The sequence below is a fragment of the Anomaloglossus baeobatrachus genome, chromosome 2 (genome assembly GCF_048569485.1).
Source record: "Anomaloglossus baeobatrachus isolate aAnoBae1 chromosome 2, aAnoBae1.hap1, whole genome shotgun sequence".
NCBI classification, from domain to species: domain Eukaryota; kingdom Metazoa; phylum Chordata; class Amphibia; order Anura; family Aromobatidae; genus Anomaloglossus; species Anomaloglossus baeobatrachus.
In genome coordinates this window covers 648,360,585-648,381,388 of record NC_134354.1, presented here as the reverse complement: position 1 = coordinate 648,381,388, position 20,804 = coordinate 648,360,585, and the positions used below count along the sequence as shown (strand labels likewise).

The window sequence follows — 20,804 nt, the reverse complement described above, 5'->3', positions numbered from 1 at the left end:
TGTGCACATGTAGCTGCAGTACACATCGGGTAATTAACCCGATGTGTGCTGTAACTAGGAGAGCAGGGAGCCAGCGCTCAGTGTGCGCTGCTCTCTGCACGTGTAGCTGCGTGCGCTGGTAACCAAGGTAAATATCGGGTGGGTTACCCAATATTTACCTTAGTTACCAAGCGCAGCATCTTCCACGCGGCGCTGGGGGCTGGTCACTGGTTGCTGGTGAGCTCACCAGCAACTCGTGTAGCGACGCTCCAGCGATCCCTGCCAGGTCAGGTTGCTGGTGGGATCGCTGGAGCGTCGCAGTGTGACATCTCACCAGCAACCTCCTAGCAACTTACCAGCGATCCCTATCGTTGTTGGGATCGCTGGTAAGTTGCTTAGTGTGACTGGACCTTTACAATTGTATAGATAGTATAGGTACACGTAACAATAACTGGGGAAGGCTTATCAGAGATTCTGATCTACTTCTAATAAATAATCCTAGCAGATCGTTTATTGCATATTTATTATTTTACGACAGATCTTAGTGATAAGAGGCTAGAAGTTGTGGGACTGGAATCAGCCATTGAGATGGGCCAAATATATACAGGACTGAAGACTGCAAGAAAAAGACTGGCCAAATGCTCAGACCTTACTATTCGGTGAGTTTCTTGTGTTTGACACTCCCTCTTTTTTGTATTAAAACTTGACTGTAGGTTTTTATGTAAATTTGTATTAAAGGGTTTTCCATGATTTCAATAGTTCTATTTATGACAAAAATTAATGTAATTTTACGCATATCACTTTTTCCTTAAAAACAGTCCTTAAATCTAAAATGACGCTAACTACTTAACAACTTTTATTAATTTCTTTGAAGGTGGGATGAAAGTAAATAGAAATAGAAAGTTCACCACTGTTTGTTTTTTTGTTTTTTATTTTTGTTTTTTATTAAGCAGTTGTGATAAATAAATATATTTTGTGGTCTGTTACAGTTGCAGTAAATTTATACGAATTTCTTTTACGTATTTTTGCTCTTGCAAATTATAAGACCTACTTATTAGGTGATTATTTGTGTTGCCACTTTCCAAGTAAATGCACTTTTACTCCTTTTCTTTGGGAAGAGGCGCTCAACACAAACATTGTTTCTTTCATGTGTCCAGCATGTGGGGTATAAAAGCTATTTGGTTTCTGGTATTTTTTTTTATTTTGTAAATTAATAGATTAATATATTTTATAGAAACATAAAAATATCCTATTAACTTTAGTTCTGCTATGGCACTTGAACCTGCAATCAAACATGTTATATTGCAATGTAGAACATTTTTCTGTATCAAAAGTGCATAGGGCAACAAAGCCAAGTTTCTTCTTTAAAAGCAATCTGTCAACAGGTTTTTGCTATGTAATTTGAGAGTAGCATGATTTAGTGGCTGAGACTCTGATCACAGTAATGTATCGTATTCACTTACTAGGCTATATGTTTCATTGCAATAAAATCAGTGTTTTATCATCAGGAGATTGTCACAATAGGACTAGTTTCCTTGTGCCTCCTAGTCAACTGATTTGTGTAACCCCACCCCATCACTGATTAGCATCTTTCTATCAATGTACATTGTAACAACAAGCTGCCAATCAGTGGTGTTGATGGAGTTATACAGAGCTGAGCATTAAAGAGGTGGTCCACTACTCAGTATTAGTGGCCCATCGATGTAAAGCTCATAAAGAAAGCTTTTCTCAGATATCTTGTGTAGTATATTCTGCCTGAGTGGCACTATTGCAGTCCACTCATCCCCATCACTTGACCTCTGGGCTCCGTGACCTCTGAGATCTGGTGATGTCGGCCCCAGTCTCCCTGAGTGACTGGGCTGTGGGCGGAGTTTCACTGCTCATCACAGCCCAGCATCACTCCTGCTTGCGGCGCTCTGCAACAAAGGAGCGAGCGTGCGAGATGCTGGGCTGTGAGGAGGGGGAAATTCTGCCCACAGCCCAGTCACTCAGGTAAACTGGGGCCTGCCTCGGTGATGTCGGGTCAACTAGAAGTTGATGTGACATCACCAGATCTCAGAGGTCACGGAGCCCAGAGGTCACGTGATGGGGATGAGCGGACCACAATAACGCCGGTCAGAGGCAGATTGAACTACACAAGGTATTTGAGAAAAGCCTTCTCTATGAGCTTTACATTGATGTGGCCACTAATGCTGAATAGTGGATCAACCCTTTAAGATAACTGCTAGATCTGCAGAGAAAACCATGATTGTATGACACATTTTTGGACTTATGATTTCTATTCCTACATCTTGCTGATCTCGGATTACATAGCAAAAACTTGTGACACATTCCCTTTAAATAGGTTCATAAATTATATCCTAAATGTGGTTGATTTCTGGGTCCTGTATTCTGTTTCACCTAAAACATTTTTTTTAACTTTTTATAGAACCACAAAGCCACTTCCAATGCAGATTGATGGGGAGCCCTGGATGCAGCCACCATGCACAGTAAGAATTCTTTCTTATTTATGGAAATTATTATTTGCAGTAATCTTCACTTCACTATTATCAGTTACAGTTTTCAGCTAATAGTGCTAAGAAGTGTAGAGGACGTCTTGGGCAATTTGGAGCCTATTATCAGTTGTTCAGAAGATCACATATTGTGAAAACCACAATTGCCTTCTTGGCATTATAGAAATTGTTCCATTACTAAAATATTCCATAATTTAGTTGTTGGTGGGGTTATAATTACAGCTCTAGTAAAGCACTGCACTACACCTAATGAGGTATACAGGTGCATCTCAATAAATTAGAATATCATCAAAAACTTAATTTATTTCAGTAACACAAAAAGGGAAATGCATATATTATATAGAGTCATTACAGAGTGATGTATTTCAAGTGTTTATTTCTGTTATTATTGATGATTATGGCTTACAGCCAATGAAAACCCAAAAGTCATTATCTCAGAAAATTAGAATAATTACCACAAAACACCTGCAAAGGCTTCCTAAGCGTTTAAAAGGGTCCCTTAGTCTGGTTCAGTAGACTGCATGGTGAAGACTGCTGACTTGACAGATGTCCACAAGGCAGTCATTGACACACTCTACAAGGAGGGTATGCCACAAAAGATCATAGCTAAAGAAGCTGGCTGTTCACAGAGTGCTGTATCCAAGCATATTAATGGAAAGTCAAGTGGAAGGAAAAAGTGTGGTAGAAAAAGGTGCACAAGCAACCGGGATAACCATAGCCTTGATAGGATTGTTAAAAAAGGCCTTTCAAAATTTTGGAGAGAGTCACAAGGAGAGGACTGCTGCGGGAGTCAGTCCTTTAACCCTCCATCACATACAATATCGGTTCTAACGAGTTCACATACAATGTGACTGTCAGGCGCAGGCTATAAAAATACCTATAATATATAATGTTTGCAATTTCAATGCTCTAAAAGTGATCGGTGACATTCATAGGGATGTAATAAAAGAGACTACACATAATCAGGTGCAAAAAAACCCATTTACTTAACATAAAACTAATAACTCTGAAATACAAACGTTTCAAAACTACCCCCAAATAGTCCCCTGTTCGACTCTGTCAAAAAACTGTACAAAGAAAATTTATGGAAACAAACTTAATTTTAACCCCTTCACGACCGGCCGATTTTTCGCTTTCCGTTTTTTTTTTTCGCCACTCTTTTTCTGAGAGACGTAACTTTTTTAATTTTCAGTCAATATGGTCATATGAGGGCTCATTTTTTGCGGAATGAGCTGTACTTTTAAATGAAACCATCAGTTTTACCATATAGTGTACTAGAAAACGGCAAAAAAATTCCAAATGTTGAAAAATTGCAAAAAAAGTGCGATAGCACTATGGTTTTTGAGATATTTTATTCACTGTGTTCACTATATGGTAAAACTGATGTGTGGGTGTGATGCCTCAGGTCAGTGCGAGTTCGTAGACACCAAACATGTATAGGTTTACTTTTATATAAGGAGTTAAAAAAAAATCGGAAGTTTGTCCGAAAAAAGTGGCGCACGTTTTACGCCATATTCCGTGACCCATAGCGTTCTCATTTTTCGGGATCTATGGCTCAATGACAGCTTATTTTTTGCGTCTCGAGCTGACGTTTTTGACGGTACCATTTTTGCGCAGATGCTACGTTTTGATCGCCTCTTATTGCATTTTGCGCAAAAGTTGTGGCGACAAAAAAACATCGTTTTGGCGTTTGGAATTTTTTTGCCGCTACGCCGTATACTGATCAGATTAATTGATTTTATATTTTGATAGATCGGGCGTTTCTGAACGCGGCGATACCAAATGTGTGTATATTTTTTATTTTTTTAACCCTTTAATTTTCAATGGGGCGAATGGGGGGTGATTTGAACTTTTAGGTTTTTTTGTTTTTTTTTAATTTTTTAAAACTTTATTTTTAACTTTTTTTTTTTTATTTTACTAGTCCCCCTAGGGGGCTATTGCGATCAGCATTCCGATCGCTCTGCAGTATCTGCTGATCACAGCTACAAGGCTGTAAACAGCAGATACGCTCTCTTTCTCTTTTGCTGTGTCGCTGGCACAGCGAAAGTGAAAGCAAGTCAGGTGTAGTACAGGAGTCATCACATGACCCTGTGCTACCATGACAACTATCGGGAGTCACGTGATCGCGTCATGTGACTTCCGGTATCGGGCGGTAAGGAAATGTTTACCGTGATCGCGCTTATAATGGCGCTGTCACATATTGACAGCGCCATATAAGGGGTTAAACGGCACGAGCAGATAACGATTCTGCTCGTGCCTAGCAGGCACACATCTCAGCTGTGAAAATCAGCTGAGATGTGTGCCGATCGCAGCATGATGCTGCCGGCAGACCGCGGGCAGTAGCATTATGACCGCAAGGACGTAATTTTACGGCCCACGGTCGTTAAGGGGTTAAGGTACCTTAAGTACTATTAAACACATATTCAATCAGAATTAGATCCTGAAGTTTCCCCAGAAAAATTACACTTGCAGAGCATGTGATGAATAAAAACATAAAATACCAACCTTATTGAGTGTGACGTGTTCACATACAATGAGCCTGAGAGATTAGCGCAGTTATATCTGTCCTCCTGAAGCTCTGCAATCCAACTGTGGTATGAGGTTTCACAGAGCTACTAGAGATAGGAGACTACCTGGAGGGAGGGGATTTCCTCACAATCTGGTGAGGAAGGAGAAATGAAAGTAAAAGAAATGTGCCTGTCAGGCCTATTGTATGTCATGGAGGGTTAAGAACCAACACACACAGACGTATTCAGGATGTGACGCCCCTAGACTATCAGGTCGTCACAGGGTACTGCACGCTCTTTCTCCTTAGTGCAGTATTCAAATCACTAATGGTTCTGGGTCCCCATCTTGCGGTGCTGCCCTGAACAGCAAATCAAATCCTAAATCCACCCTGCACCACACCCACCAGACACACCAGTGGGCAGCTTGAGCGGAATAGGGTCGCCCACCTAGGGGCCAGGAAGGGAAGGTGAGGAGTGTCAGTGAGTAGAGTGGAGAGTGTAGAGGAGAGTTGTGAAGTGGAGGAGGCAGGGAGCGGTGGCTCCCAAGAGCAGCTGTCTAGGTTGCAGACGGTGGTCTGGACCTAGAGGAGTCGGACCCCCGGTCGCAGGGCATTGAGGCAAGGTGCCTGGACTTGTTAAAGAGAACAGTCAGCAGCCTGGTCCTATCACCAGTCCGGGACCGAAAGCACGGCAGGGTACACGAACCCTAGGTTGGGGAGAATCTTCAGGCAACCCGGCAATTAACATGCAGAGAATGGAGTCTTCATGGACTGTTCCCACTAGCTCCAGAATCGGGGCACTGGCGCAACGAGGGGCATAGGACCATCCATACAAGCAGCCCACTAACATCCCAAGCGTGAGCCCTGAGAGCAGGCTCCCACAGTTAGCCACAGTGGGGAGTGGGGCCTGGCAAATTCCAGACTACTGGGCCACTACGGTGAATCTAAACTTTGTGCCAGGAGGCAGGTCACGGATCATCAGGCAGCACTGCAGGGGACGGGACCCAGACGAGCTCCCCTTGAGAGGCAGCGGCACCCAGAGACTTGGTTTACCCGGTTGTCAGCATCTGCTTACTGGCTGAGTGAGTACATGAGTGATCTCCCCATCACGGTACCCAGTATCATCTTCCAGAGTCCCGGGGCATACCCCTACCCATGGAGGGTAACGACACCATGCTTCTCCATTCCATCACCCCAGGTACTCCCAACGGCATCGGCGGTACTCCCAGTTACCGCACGCCACGGGTGGCGTCACAAACTATAACTCCCCTGTAAATATCCCCCTTCTACTTTAGAGTGTGGCCCCTAAGCCCCCGGGTCCGGAGACCCTCGAGCCACAAACGGACACTACCCCCGGATCCGAGCGGTTCAATCCGCTGCTGGGGCGGCACAAGGACATGGGCTACAACTGTCGCATTCCTTGTGTCAAGCCACTCATGACCAGTAAACAACGCCGGAAGCATCTTACCTGGGCCAAGGAAAAAAATAATTGGACTATTGCTCAGTGGTCCAAGGTGTTGTTTTCAGATGAAAGTAAATTTTGCATTTCATTTGGAAATCAAGGTCTCAGAGTCTGAAGGAAGAGTGGAGAGGCCCCAATCCAAGCTGCTTGAGGTCTAGTGTGAAGTTTCCACAATCAGTGATGGTTTGGGGAGCCATGTCATCTGCTGGTGAAGGTCCACTGTGTTTTATCAAGACCAAAGTCAGCGCAGCCGTCTACCAGGAAATTTTAGAGCACTTCATGCTTCCCTCTGCCAACAAGCTTTTTGGAAATGGAAATTTCATTTTCCAGCAGGACTTGGCACCTGTCCACACTGCCAAAAGTGCCAATAGCTGGTTTAATAACCACAGTATCAATGGGCTTGTTTGGCCAGCAAAGTCGCCTGACCTAAACCCAGATAGAGAATCTATGGGGTATTGTCAAGAGGAAGATGAGAGACACCAGACACAACAATGCAGACAATCTGAAGGCTGCTATCAAACAACCTGGGCTTCCATAACACCTCAGCAGTGGCACAGGCTGATCGCCTCCATGCCACACCGCATTGATACAGTAATTCATGCAAAAGGAGACCCGACCAAGTATTGAGGGCATTTACTGTACAGACTTTTTAGTAGGCGACAACATTTATGAGTTTAAAATAATTTTTTCAGTTGGTCTTATATAATATTCCAATTTTCTGAGATGACTTTTGGGTTTTCATTGGCTGTAAGCCATAAGCATCAACATTAACAGAAATAAAACACTTGAAATAGATCACTCTGCCTGTAATGACTTTATATAATATATGTGTTACCCTTTTTGGATTTAATTACTGAAATTTACTTTTTGATGATATTCTAATTTATTGAGATGTACCTTTATGTATTGGTCCATGCTGTATTCCTCTGCACAGCACAAGTTTGGATGTAGCGTATTTCAGAGAACGTGCCAGAAGTGCTACAGTTTTTGCTCAATGAGTCTTAACAGTTTGGTAATCATTTAATAATGAGTGCTAGCCTATCTTATGCATGTGCCATAACATAAAGGGCTTTTCCAAGATCAGCAAATAATTGGATAAATGGAGGAAAATCAGAAAATAACAAAAGAGCGATTACTCACCTGATAAATTCCCCACTTCTCAAGCACCACTGCCATGATACTCCCTGTTGTAACTGGTTTACTTTGGTGCAGTAATTGTTTGCCCATTTCCCACGAGCACTGTGGCCAATTATAGTTCTGAGTGGTCTCAAGCTATACACTATTGAGCCTTGTGATTGGCCGCAACGGTCATGTGTGCTGTAGTCGTGACATCACTGCTGCACTCTGTAAACAAAAACTAGGGTCAGGGATGGAAATTCACCACTAGACTTGGGGAGGGTGAGTATTGTTGTGCTTGTTATTTTCTACCTCTGAAGTCTTAAAGGTATTATTTTGGATTAAAGGGAACCTGTCACCAGGTTTCCAAAATATAATGTATGGCCACCACCTTTAAGGCCCATTTTACAGTATTCTGGTAAGCTGTATATAAGTCCCCAATCCCCTCTGCTCAATACAAAAAGACTTTTATAATCTCCTCTTCCATGTAGTGAGGCCCGATGGGTATCGTTGGTCTTGCTTTGGTGCCTCCTCTCGTCACAATTGCGTCTTCTTGCCCTGCTTCATGTAAATGACGTGTCCTACATCATCCACACATTGTCCCTCAATCGCGCTCCTACACAGGAGCTCTGTACTCTAGGGCACATGCGCGGGGAGAAGCCAAAGATTGTCTATAAGGCCTAAGCCACACGGCGAGAAAAACAGTGAAAGTGGAGTGCGATAAAACATCGCATTCCCCTCGGACCAATTCTAGCCTGTGTGTCAGCACACAAGACATTATTTTCTCAGCCCTAATCAGACCAAGAAAACAATCGCAGCATGCTGCGATTGTAAGCTGAGACTCTTTCTCTCGCACCCATTCAAGTGAATGGGGCGAGAGAAAAATCGCACTGCACTCGTGGTACATAGGTGTACCGCTTAACAGTAAGTAAAGCTGGTGCATTGCAGTACCTTACTCTGCCCTCAGCAAAGCAAAATACGCTTGCACAGAAGTGCGATTGTGGGACATTGTATGGATGACGTAGGACACGTCATCCACATGAAGCAAACAGAAGACTGGTTTATTGCGACAAGAGAGGAGGCTTTGAAGACCAGACCGCGCTTCATGAGAGTATAGTTAAAGGTGTTTTGTGCTATGCAGAGCAGATTGTGGACTTGTATACAGCTTAATGGAATGCTTTAAAAGATACCTAAAGGTTATGGATGTACTTTATATTGGGAAAACCTGATGACAGGTTTCCTTTTAACCTTTAGATGCCTATAAGTAATGTTTCTGTTTTTATGTAAAATTGGCTTTGTTCACATTGGCATTAAGAATCTTCGTCAGTGGTTCCATCACTTTTGGCAAGAATAGTGCAGAATGCAGTGATTTTATTGCCGTCAGAATGACTGACCCCCTTTTAAATAATTGGAGTCTGAATACAGAAATCCATGGCGCTGATGTGAACAGAGCCCCCTGCCAATTGTTCTATATGGATTTGTTTGTTCAATTCCTTTATGCTCTAATTGATTACATCTTCTCTTTCAGATTAAGATCACACACAAGAACCAGGCACCAATGCTGTTGGCCCCTCCACCACGTTCCTCAAGTTTTTTTTCTAAGTAGCAAATAAGCATTTCAAACATCTGATATCTATTGATCTACTGTAGGAACCAAGTATCCATGAACCATAAACTTAACTTTTTCCCTCAGAGTCTTTTTGTTATAGCCACATTTTAGGGTTGGCCTTCTCGCCATCACCAATGCTTCTGATCATCTTATATACCAGCTGAGCAGTCAAAGACTACAATCAGGACATCACAGACTTAAACTTCCTCTTTCATAGGACAACCATCTATTGTATGACAACACAAGATAGACATAGATTAGCCATCTCTAGCTAGCCATTGAGCATGTTCCTCTTTCCATTTAGCTTACCCTTATAAAGCTATTCTATAGTACTGATAACCCTATAGTACCAATTTTAGGATAAGAATATATTTTCCACTGCCTTATTCCAGGATAAAAATCTATATATATATATATATATATTGTATGTATGTTTACAATATCTGATATTTTGTAGAATACAGAAAAGCTTTAGACATTATGCGTAGGAAATAACATATCATATATGAACTTTCCAACATATGTAGTATACAGCAGCAGGATATGGAGACTGTGACCACTTCCTATATTTTATTGCAGCTGAAATGGGTACGAACCACAGACTTGGGACAACAGATCACATTGCACTGTTTTTATTTATATTTTTTAACTTATAATGCTTATTTTGAGAATGAATATATACGTTGCCAAATTTCAGTTAGAGAATAATGTAAGCAGTAGGAAATAAAACAATCCAACAAATTATGATGACTCGTAGTTACACTGTAATTTTTTTGCCTTATACTACAGTCAAACTTGGATTTTCAGGATGTAAGTAAATGTTTCAATGTTTTCACTAGTGCCACTAGACCTTAATAGTGAGAGCTGTGCGCAGGTGTGCGCAGGTGTGGAGAGGTGTGCGCAGGTGTGGAGAGGTGTGCGCAGGTGTGGAGAGGTGTGCGCAGGTGTGGAGAGGTGTGCGCAGGTGTGGAGAGGTGTGCGCAGGTGTGGAGAGGTGTGCGCAGGTGTGGAGAGGTGTGCGCAGGTGTGGAGAGGTGTGCGCAGGTGTGGAGAGGTGTGCGCAGGTGTGGAGAGGTGTGCGCAGGTGTGGAGAGGTGTGCGCAGGTGTGGAGAGGTGTGCGCAGGTGTGGAGAGGTGTGTGGAGAGGTATGCGCAGCTGTGGAGAGGTGTATACAGGTGTGGAGAGCTGTGTGGAGAGGTAGAGGTGTGTGCAGGTGTGGAGAGGTGTGCGCAGGTGTTGGGAGGTGTGTGCAGGCGTGGTGAGCTGTGCGCAGGAGTGAAGAGGTGTGTGGAGAGTTATGCGCAGCTGTGGAGAGGTGCATGCAGCTGTGAAGAGCTGTGCGCAGGTGTGGAGACGTGTGTGCAGGTGTGGAGAGGTAGAGGTATGCGCAGGTGTGCAGAGGTGTTTGCAGGTGTGGAGAGGTGTGCGCAAGTGTGGTGAGCTGTGTGCAGGAGTGGAGAGGTGTGTGGAAAGGTATGCGCAGCTGTAGAGAGGTGTGCGCAGGTGTGGAGAGGTGTGCGCAGGTGTGGAGAGGTGTGCGCAGGTGTGGAGAGGTGTGCGCAGGTGTGGAGAGGTATGCGCAGGTGTTGGGAGGTGTGTGCAGGTGTGGTGAGCTGTGCGCAGGAGTGAAGAGGTGTGTGGAGAGTTATGCGCAGCTGTGGAGAGGTGCATGCAGCTGTGAAGAGCTGTGCGCAGGTGTGGAGACGTGTGTGCAGGTGTGGAGAGGTAGAGGTATGCGCAGGTGTGCAGAGGTGTTTGCAGGTGTGGAGAGGTGTGCGCAAGTGTGGTGAGCTGTGTGCAGGAGTGGAGAGGTGTGTGGAAAGGTATGCGCAGCTGTAGAGAGGTATGCCCAGCTGTGGAGAGGTGTACGCAGCTGTGGAGAGGTGTGCGCAGGTGTGGAGAGGTGTGCGCAGGTGTGGAGAGGTGTGCGCAGGTGTGGAGAGGTGTGCGCAGGTGTTGGGAGGTGTGCGCAGGCGTGGTGAGCTGTGCGCAGGCGTGGTGAGCTGTGTGGAGAGGTATGCGCAGCTGTAGAGAGGTGTACCCAGGTGTGGAGAGGTGTGCGCAGATGTGGAGAGGTGTGCGCAGGAGTGGAGAGGTGTGTAGAGAGGTATGCACAGCTGTGGAGATTTGGGAGGTGTTCGCAGCTGTGAAGAGCTGTGCGCTAGTGTGGAGAGGTGTGCGCAGGTGTGGAGAGGTGTGCGCAGGTGTGGAGAGGTGTGCGCAGGTGTGGAGAGGTGTGCGCAGGTGTGGAGAGGTGTGCGCAGGTGTGGAGAGGTGTGCGCAGGTGTGGAGAGGTGTGCGCAGGTGTGGAGAGGTATGCGCAGGTGTGGTGAGCTGTGCGCAGGTGTGGAGAGGTGTGTGGAGAGGTATGCGCAGCTGTGGAGAGGTGTACACAGCTGTGAAGAGGTGTATACAGGTGTGGAGAGCTGTGTGGAGAGGTAGAGGTGTGTGCAGGTGTGGAGAGGTGTACGCAGGTGTGGAGAGGTGTGCGCAGGTGTTGGGAGGTGTGTGCAGGCGTGGTGAGCTGTGCGCAGGAGTGAAGAGGTGTGTGGAGAGTTATGCGCAGCTGTGGAGAGGTGCATGCAGCTGTGAAGAGCTGTGCGCAGGTGTGGAGACGTGTGTGCAGGTGTGGAGAGGTAGAGGTATGCGCAGGTGTGCAGAGGTGTTTGCAGGTGTGGAGAGGTGTGCGCAAGTGTGGTGAGCTGTGTACAGGAGTGGAGAGGTGTGTGGAAAGGTATGCGCAGCTGTAGAGAGGTATGCCCAGCTGTGGAGAGGTGTGCGCAGGTGTGGAGAGGTGTGCGCAGGTGTGGAGAGGTGTGCGCAGGTGTGGAGAGGTGTGCGCAGGTGTGGAGAGGTGTGCGCAGGTGTTGGGAGGTGTGCGCAGGCGTGGTGAGCTGTGCGCAGGCGTGGTGAGCTGTGTGGAGAGGTATGCGCAGCTGTAGAGAGGTGTACCCAGGTGTGGAGAGGTGTGCGCAGGTGTGGAGAGGTGTGCGCAGGAGTGGAGAGGTGTGTAGAGAGGTATGCACAGCTGTGGAGATGTGGGAGGTGTTCGCAGCTGTGAAGAGCTGTGCGCTAGTGTGGAGAGGTGTGCGCAGCTGTGGAGAGGTGTACACAGCTGTGAAGAGGTGTATACAGGTGTGGAGAGCTGTGTGGAGAGGTAGAGGTGTGTGCAGGTGTGGAGAGGTGTACGCAGGTGTGGAGAGGTGTGCGCAGGTGTTGGGAGGTGTGTGCAGGCGTGGTGAGCTGTGCGCAGGAGTGAAGAGGTGTGTGGAGAGTTATGCGCAGCTGTGGAGAGGTGCATGCAGCTGTGAAGAGCTGTGCGCAGGTGTGGAGACGTGTGTGCAGGTGTGGAGAGGTAGAGGTATGCGCAGGTGTGCAGAGGTGTTTGCAGGTGTGGAGAGGTGTGCGCAAGTGTGGTGAGCTGTGTACAGGAGTGGAGAGGTGTGTGGAAAGGTATGCGCAGCTGTAGAGAGGTATGCCCAGCTGTGGAGAGGTGTGCGCAGGTGTGGAGAGGTGTGCGCAGGTGTGGAGAGGTGTGCGCAGGTGTGGAGAGGTGTGCGCAGGTGTGGAGAGGTGTGCGCAGGTGTTGGGAGGTGTGCGCAGGCGTGGTGAGCTGTGCGCAGGCGTGGTGAGCTGTGTGGAGAGGTATGCGCAGCTGTAGAGAGGTGTACCCAGGTGTGGAGAGGTGTGCGCAGGTGTGGAGAGGTGTGCGCAGGAGTGGAGAGGTGTGTAGAGAGGTATGCACAGCTGTGGAGATGTGGGAGGTGTTCGCAGCTGTGAAGAGCTGTGCGCTAGTGTGGAGAGGTGTGCGCAGATGTGGAGAGGTGTGCGCAGGTGTGGAGAGGTGTGCGCAGGTGTGGAGAGGTGTGCGCAGGTGTGGAGAGGTGTGCGCAGGTGTGGAGAGGTGTGCGCAGGTGTGGAGAGGTATGCGCAGGTGTGGTGAGCTGTGCGCAGGAGTGGAGAGGTATGTGGAGAGGTATGTGCAGCTGTAGAGAGGTATGCGCAGCTGTGGAGAGGTGTACGCAGCTGTGAAGAGTTGTGCGCAGGTGTGGAGAGTTGTGCGCAGGTGTGGAGAGGTGTGCGCAGGTGTGGAGAGGTGTGCGCAGGTGTGGAGAGGTGTGCGCAGGTGTGGAGAGGTGTGCGCAGGTGTGGAGAGGTGTGCTCAGGTGTGGAGAACTGTGCGCAGTAGAACAGAAGCTGCCGTAAATAGACGACCTCCGTTCCGTCATTAGTTAAAGCATAACTGTCATTTTAATTTTATGTCATAAATCAAAAGTACACATAAAAATAAGTAAAGGCTGCTTTACACGCTCCGATCTTGCTAGCGAGATTGCTAACGTGCGTACCTGCCACCATCGTTTGTGCGTCACGGGCAAATCGCTGCCCGTGGCGCACAAAATCACGCAGACCCGTCACACTGCTTACCTGCCTAGTGACGTCACTGTGAACGGTGAACCGCCTCCTTTCTAAGGGTGCGGTTCGTTCGGCGTCACAGCAACGTCACTAAGCGGCCACCCAATCGAAGCGGAGGGGCGGAGATGAGCGGGACAAACATCCCGCCCACCTCCTTCCTTCCTCATTGCCGGCGGCCGCAGGTAAGATGAGGTTCCTCGTTCCTGCGGTGTCACACGTAGCAATGTGTGCTACCGCAGGAACAATGAACAACATCGTACCTGCAGCAGCAACGACAATTGGGAATAGGGGCGCATGTCAACGATTACCAATTTTGCACGTGTTTGCGCCGATTTTCGATCGCACGTAGGTGTCACACGCAACGACATCGCTAACGCGGCCGAATGTGCGTGACAAATCCCGTGACCCCAACGACATCGCTTTAGCGATGTCGCAGCGTGTAAAGCGGCCTTAACTTTGTAATAGATCTTATCAGACAGATTTTCTTCTTTTTCTGCCAGAATTGATCAGTCATTATCAAAATTCTCAATTCCAAGGTAAAATCTGTATTCAAAACACAAACAAAAGGAAATAACAGCACTCTGTAAGCGCCAAGACAAATGCAAACTTAGAATACCGTATTTTCCGGCGTATAAGACGACTTTTTAACCCCTGAAAATCATGGTGCCATCATGGCTTTACTGCCATTGATTACACACAATAAAAGATATTCTCAACTGTCCTCCGTTCCCGCGGTGCCTCCAGCTGTTTCTTGCAGTCCGCAGGCACACAGACCCCTCCTGTGATAGCGTCAGTGCATTTAGCAGCCGCTGCAGGATGTCGTAATGGGTTTGCTGCAGTTTAATGCTTTACTGCGCCACAAAGCATTCAACTGCAGTAAAATGCTGACAGCAGCAGCGACGGCGGCCCCGTACATTGGACGCGATCATGGAGGAGTGCTTCTTCTGAACCGCAGGCACATAGACCCCTCCATGATCGTGTCCAATACACAGGGCCACTGCTGCTGTCAGTGCTTTACTGCACTTGAATGCTTTGTGGTGCCGTAAAGCATTCAACTGCAGTAAAGCCATGGCAACATCCTACAGCGACGCTCTGTACACTGCACGCTATCACGGAGGGGTCTGTGTGCCTGCGGACTGCAAGAAGCAGCTGGAGGCACCGCGGGCACGGAGGAGAGGTGAGAATATCTTTTATTGGGTGTAAACAACGGCATAATAGGGGACAAGAAGGAAACTAGCAGGAGGGCATTGCTAAACAATGGGGACAATACTGCAGGGGACATTACTAAACCATGGGGACTTTACTAAACAATGGGGACAATACTGCAGGGGATGCAGGGGACATTACTAAACAATGGGGACATTACAGCAGGGGACATTACTATACAATGGAGATATTACAGAAGGGGACATTACTAAAATAATGGGGACATTACTGCAGAGAAATTACTAAACAATGGGGACATTTAACTGGAAAAGTTAGGGGTCATCTTATACACCCATTCGTCTTATACGCCAGACAACAAAGTATATGAAATTGAAACTTCATTAATGCTATATAGAATATACTTAGAAAAATGAAGGTTCTTAAAGAAAAAATTGACCAATTCTTGTATGCCCAACAACCGCAGCAAGGTGACCTTACTTTGATGGGACCCTATCCTGATGTGATGCCTCTCCTGTACTAAAAGTTTCCAAAATATGGCCAGATAGGATCTATCACTGATTAAAACCACTAGTGTCTGATGGATGGAGAGCACAGTCAGAATAGGAAGCTATCTACACCTCCAATACATACTGCAAAAAAAAAAAAAACTGCATCTCCAAATATATCAAGCGTGAACAGGTGCTAGCTGCTGAAACTACATGAAACACAAACATAAAGATTTAGGAGCACTCTGTAAGCGCCATGACATATGCAAACATGGCCCCCGTAGTAGCCCCAAACTCTATAATGGCCCCCACATTTTGAAGACCCCCCCTATAAATGTTTCTACAGTGTATGGGGCAAACCCAGAATAGGTGAGCCCCAGACTAATAAGGACCCCCACAGTAGTCCCCCTCACTGTATGAGGGCTCCAATAGTAGTCCCCACATTGTGTAATGGCCCCCACATTAGCACCAAAACTGTATAATGGACCCCTATTAGTCCCCATACTTTGAGGTTCCTAAACAGTAACTCATAGACTGCATGAGGGTCCCCCACTATTTTTGATACCCCTACAGTCCATGACAAAGTTTTAAGAAAAACAAAAAACATAATATTCTCACCCAATCCAGGATCCTGACGAGTCCACCGGCGAGGCTCGGGCAGACCAATGCACTGTCATAGTGCCAATGCATGCACAAGAGGTCAGAGAGAGCAATGACGTCACCGTGCCAGTACTCTGACATCCTTCACGTGTACCGGTGCATCAGTCACTGCATCTCCCTGCCATTTTATAGACCATAGGCTTAAAGCGACCTCCGGTCTACAGAACAGCAAGTGGTAGTGCAGGGAAATCATGTCTCTCTACTCCACCGCACAACTTAACTAGAACGGCATGCCTGGCACAACAATTTAGTTAATGTCAGTGGGAGCTCTAGGTGGGGCCCTCCAAGCGCGGTGCAAGGAGCAACCGCCCACTCTGCCCCCCCCCCGGTAGCTACGTTATTTTTTTGAGTATGTCCTAACTAAGCTGGATACGAAACAACACCCATATTTCAATAAACGCTTTCAACTAATATTTGGCAAAAAGCAACAAAACTGTGTAGAAAAACACCAAAAACCTGAGCTGAAACAATGTTCAATAAACATGCAATATTAAGCATGTGAATTGCAGCCTTAAGACTAGAAAAAAAACAAAGAGAAAAATTGTATGAAAAATACCCTGACTATAAATAAATAAATTGCAAGTGCTTAATAACAGGGTACTTAGTGTATACATTTTTGCAAAAAGGTAAAAAGCTGTCTCACCTCGTCACAGTGTACCCATCTGAGACAGTCCCTAACCTTCTGAAGTTAAAAACATTATCAATACCTGACTTGTGTCATGTCAAAACTCCAATAAAACTGTGTAAAAGTGACCCAATGGGCATCAAACAACCGTTTGGAAAAGAATCATGTTGGCCGCTCACTAGTGACCAACAATGGTCATCAGATTTTTGGGGAATTTAAACTTGGGAGGACGGCAGACATTTTGACATCTAGGTCAGACACCAATGATATGAGGAGTGAGGAGCAGGTTTTCGGGGATTATCACCTACATCAGGGGTCTCAAACACGCGGCCCGCAGCCCGCATACAGCCCCTCAGGGTAGTTCGTGCGGCCCCCAGGCCCGTGCCCCTGTTCACTATCGCGGCAGCTGCAGGGGCCGCAGCCACTGTCTGCACTTTATGTCAGATGAATGTGTTGCTGGCGCTGCACTCTCGCGCCGGCAATACAATCATCTCACATAAATCACTGACAGTGACACTGCACCTGCCGCGATAGTGAACAGGGGCACGGGCCTGGGGGCAGCACGAAGCAGAGATGAGGCAGCGGAGGGAGCGCGGGACAGGTGAGAAGAATGGTGTTTCGTGTGTGTGTTGGATGTTAACCCCTTAGTGACCTATGATGTACTGGGTACGTTATGGCTCCCTGGTACTTAAGGACCCATGACGTACCCAGTAAGTCATGGCGAAATTGCAGCCCCGGTGGCTGCGATCGCTGCAGTGCAAATACCTTAGATTCGGGGAGGAGGGGACCTCATGAGGTGAGGTGTATCCTCCCCGGACCTACGGAGGCTGTAATTGGCTGACGAACGCCGCTCAGCCAATCACAGCCACTAATGTTTCAGCCATTGAAAATCGCTGAAACATTGAAATCCAGCCAAGATCAGTGCAGCTGTAGTCCTGATCATTGGCTGGAGCTGGGTGACCTGTGTTTCACCAGCCCCCAGCTCTGATTGGAGACCGGCCTTGTGACCGATCTCTCCAATCACTGTGAATCTGGGGCCGCAGACCACTCCCCTCAGCTTCACTCCGGCATCTGTGGAAGGTGAGGGGAGCTGCTGACCCATTACTACAGGATGGGGACAAAGTGCGCACATTACTATGAGATGGGGATAAGGCTGGGGACATTACTATAGGATTGGGACATTAAAAGGATGGGCACAATACTATTGGATGGGGACATTACTATAGGATAGGGACTAGGATGGGCACATGACTATAGAATGGGGACAAGGCTGGGGACATTACTATAGGATGGGGACAAGGTTGGCACATTACTAAAGGATGGGCACATTACTATAGAATGGGGACAGTACTATAGGATGGGGACATTGCTACAAGGGGACAAGGATGGACACATTACTATAGATTGGGGACATTACTATAGGATGGGGACAAGGATGAACACATTACTACAAAATGGGGACAAGGATGGGGAACATTACTTTAGGATGGGGACAAGGATGAGCACATTACTGTGGTATGGGGAATAGGATGGGGTACAATACTACAAGGGGACAAGGATGAGCACATTACTGTGGGATGGGGCACGATACTACAAAGGGACAAGGATGGGCCAGTTACAACAATATGGGGAACATTACTAAAAGATGTTGGTCAAAATTTCTATATAGTGCTAATTGTAAGACTATTAGTTACAAGAAAAGAATAAAATGTAAAAAAAAAAGATGTTTATATTTAAACAAAGAATATGCACGTTTGCTATAATGAACAAGTGAAAATGTTCAAAATCAGTGATCCCAAGGTGTGTAAAAAAAATAAAATATATATATTATATATGGTACCAATAAAAATGTCACTTTGTCCTGCAAAGAATTCGGCCCCCCAAATTATTTTTTTTCCCTCTGTGCGGCCCATACACCCAGCCGAGTTTGAGACCCCTGACCTACATCTTTAATTACCCCGCAGTTTTCATCATCATATAACCGGCGGCGGTATTATAAGTCACCGGACCTATATTGAGTGGGGAGGTTTTTCAATCTATTGTTCTAATTACAGATATCATCTGGAAAACTGGACACTGTCACCACATAAATGCTTCAAGACACACACTGTCTAGTAAGATCATAAAAGGCAATGGCTGGCTGTACATACTATTATCCAAAAATACAATACAGCCTGTCATAAGAAAGGACATTTGCAATCCTAGATATATTCAACTTATACCCCCCCACAATAATGAGCAGGGGAAACAATTCTAATGTAGCTGATGAGCTCAAGGAGTTTGCTAGGAGAGATCCTCTGGAGACTCCTCAAATGCTAAGGGGGAGCACACCCTCTGCTACCAAAGTTGCAGATCACCGTAGAAGTCATGGTTCTGATAACGAGGGAGGTGGGCAAGAAGATCTAACGTTGCAACAATTTTCTGAACAGCTATTACAGGCTATATCCAGCTACAAAACTCCCTTAACTGTGAAAATTGAAGTACAATCTGTGGGACTTCTATGCCAAGATATGCAGGCTCTAAGAGGTTACATCTCAGGTTGAATCAAGAGTGTCATACTTGGAAGATAGGATGCACCCCATGGCTGCCAAGTAAACTAAAGTAGCTGGATCAATGATCTCCTGGCGCCAGAAGGCAGCTGACCTGGAAAATCGGGTGCGCCTAAATAATATCAATGTCAATAGTTTACCCGAATGCTTAGAGATACAACACCCTTTTAAAGGGAACCTGTCAGCAGAAATGTCCCCTAAAACCTAACAGATTCCCCCTCTGCAGCTCCTGGGCTGCATTCTAGAAAGGTCCCTGTTATGATTGTGCCCACTTTCTGACCAAAAAAAAGTGTTTATAAAGTTGTACCTTTTTGGCTTCGGATTCGGTAAATCTGACACGGGGGCGGGCAGCCTGATGGCCGTTATTCTGCCCCCTGGTCCTGTATGCCGCCCCCATCGCTGATTTCCATACTTCTGGACGCCGCCCACTGCTCCAGCCATCCCCGCGCATGCCCAGTGCCAGTCTCACGGGACTGAGCACTGTGACTGCTGGTGACGTGTGCGCAGGCAAGTGATTATGGACGGGACTGTGACTGTTATCAGCAAGTACCCGCCCATAATCTCGTGAGCGCGCAAACCTCTCCAGCGGTCACACTGTGCTCAGTGTAGATGCTAGACTGTATGGGCTGCTTCCAGTGATGACGTCCTTTTGTCACGTGATAGTATTTTGAACACGCCCCTATCACGTGACAAAGGGACGTCATCCCTGGAAGCAGCCCATACAGTCTAGCATCTACACTGAGCACAGTGTGACCGCTGGAGAGGTTTGCGCGCTCACGAGATTATGGGCGGGTACTTGCTGATAACAGTCACAGTCCCGTCCATAATCACTTGCCTGCGCACACGTCACCAGCAGTCACAGTGCTCAGACCCGTGAGACTGGCACTGGGCATGCGCGGGGATGGCTGGAGCAGTGGGCGGCGTCCAGAAGTATGGAAATCAGCGATGGGGGCGGCATACAGGACCAGGGGGCAGAATAACGGCCATCAGGCTGCCCGCCCCCGTGTCAGATTTACCGAATCCGAAGCCAAAAAGGTACAACTTTATAAACACTTTTTTTTGGTCAGAAAGTGGGCACAATCATAACAGGGACCTTTCTAGAATGCAGCCCATTAGCTGCAGAGGGGGAATCTGTTAGGTTTTAGGGGACATTTCTGCTGACAGGTTCCCTTTAAACTTGACTGAGGTCTAACCTAGGAGATGAATTCTCCCCTATGTTCACGGTAAAAAGAGCCTGCAGAGGCCCAGCAAAGCCCCCTTCTCCTAGGCCTTTCATGGCAACACTACTAAATTGTAAGGATAGACAAAATATAACAGTTCTACAATCTCAGTATTCCCAGATGTTTCTGTGGACCTCCAGAAAACAACGGGCTCAGTTTATGAAAGTCAAAAAGAAACTTAAAGACAGAAACCTCATCTACTCAATGGTTTACCCTGTTCACCTTCGCATCATACATGAGGTTTCTTCTATATTTTTCACTACCCCTGCTGAAACAATGCTCTAGCTCCACCCACGTCCAAGGAGGAAATTACTTTTTTTGCCACCTGCCTCGCATTATCTGTTGGGCATAGAAATTTTGGATTTTCTTTTACAGTAGCTGAAGCGCTTGCCTCACACATCTTGGGAAACAACTTCAGTGACGGTATCCCCTAATGGAATTTTACATGGAGGGTCAAACTTCATTTCTCTTTTCAGTCAAGTTCACTGTTGTTTATTTG

General features: G+C 46.7%; 1 protein-coding gene across 3 annotated transcripts in view; it reads left to right on the top strand.

Moving 5' to 3' along the window:
• The window catches only part of DGKA (diacylglycerol kinase alpha), a 311,491-nt gene extending 301,562 nt beyond the window's left edge, over positions 1 to 9,929 (top strand). For all 3 annotated transcript variants that reach the window (XM_075336996.1, XM_075336997.1, XM_075336995.1), the window contains 3 exons: positions 518 to 638; positions 2,408 to 2,468; positions 9,105 to 9,929. In XM_075336996.1, the coding sequence (XP_075193111.1) occupies positions 518 to 638; positions 2,408 to 2,468; positions 9,105 to 9,182 (260 nt within the window). In that variant the 3' untranslated portion in view covers positions 9,183 to 9,929. The remainder of the gene's footprint in view (positions 1 to 517; positions 639 to 2,407; positions 2,469 to 9,104) is intronic.
• Positions 9,930 to 20,804: the final 10,875 nt, after the last annotated feature.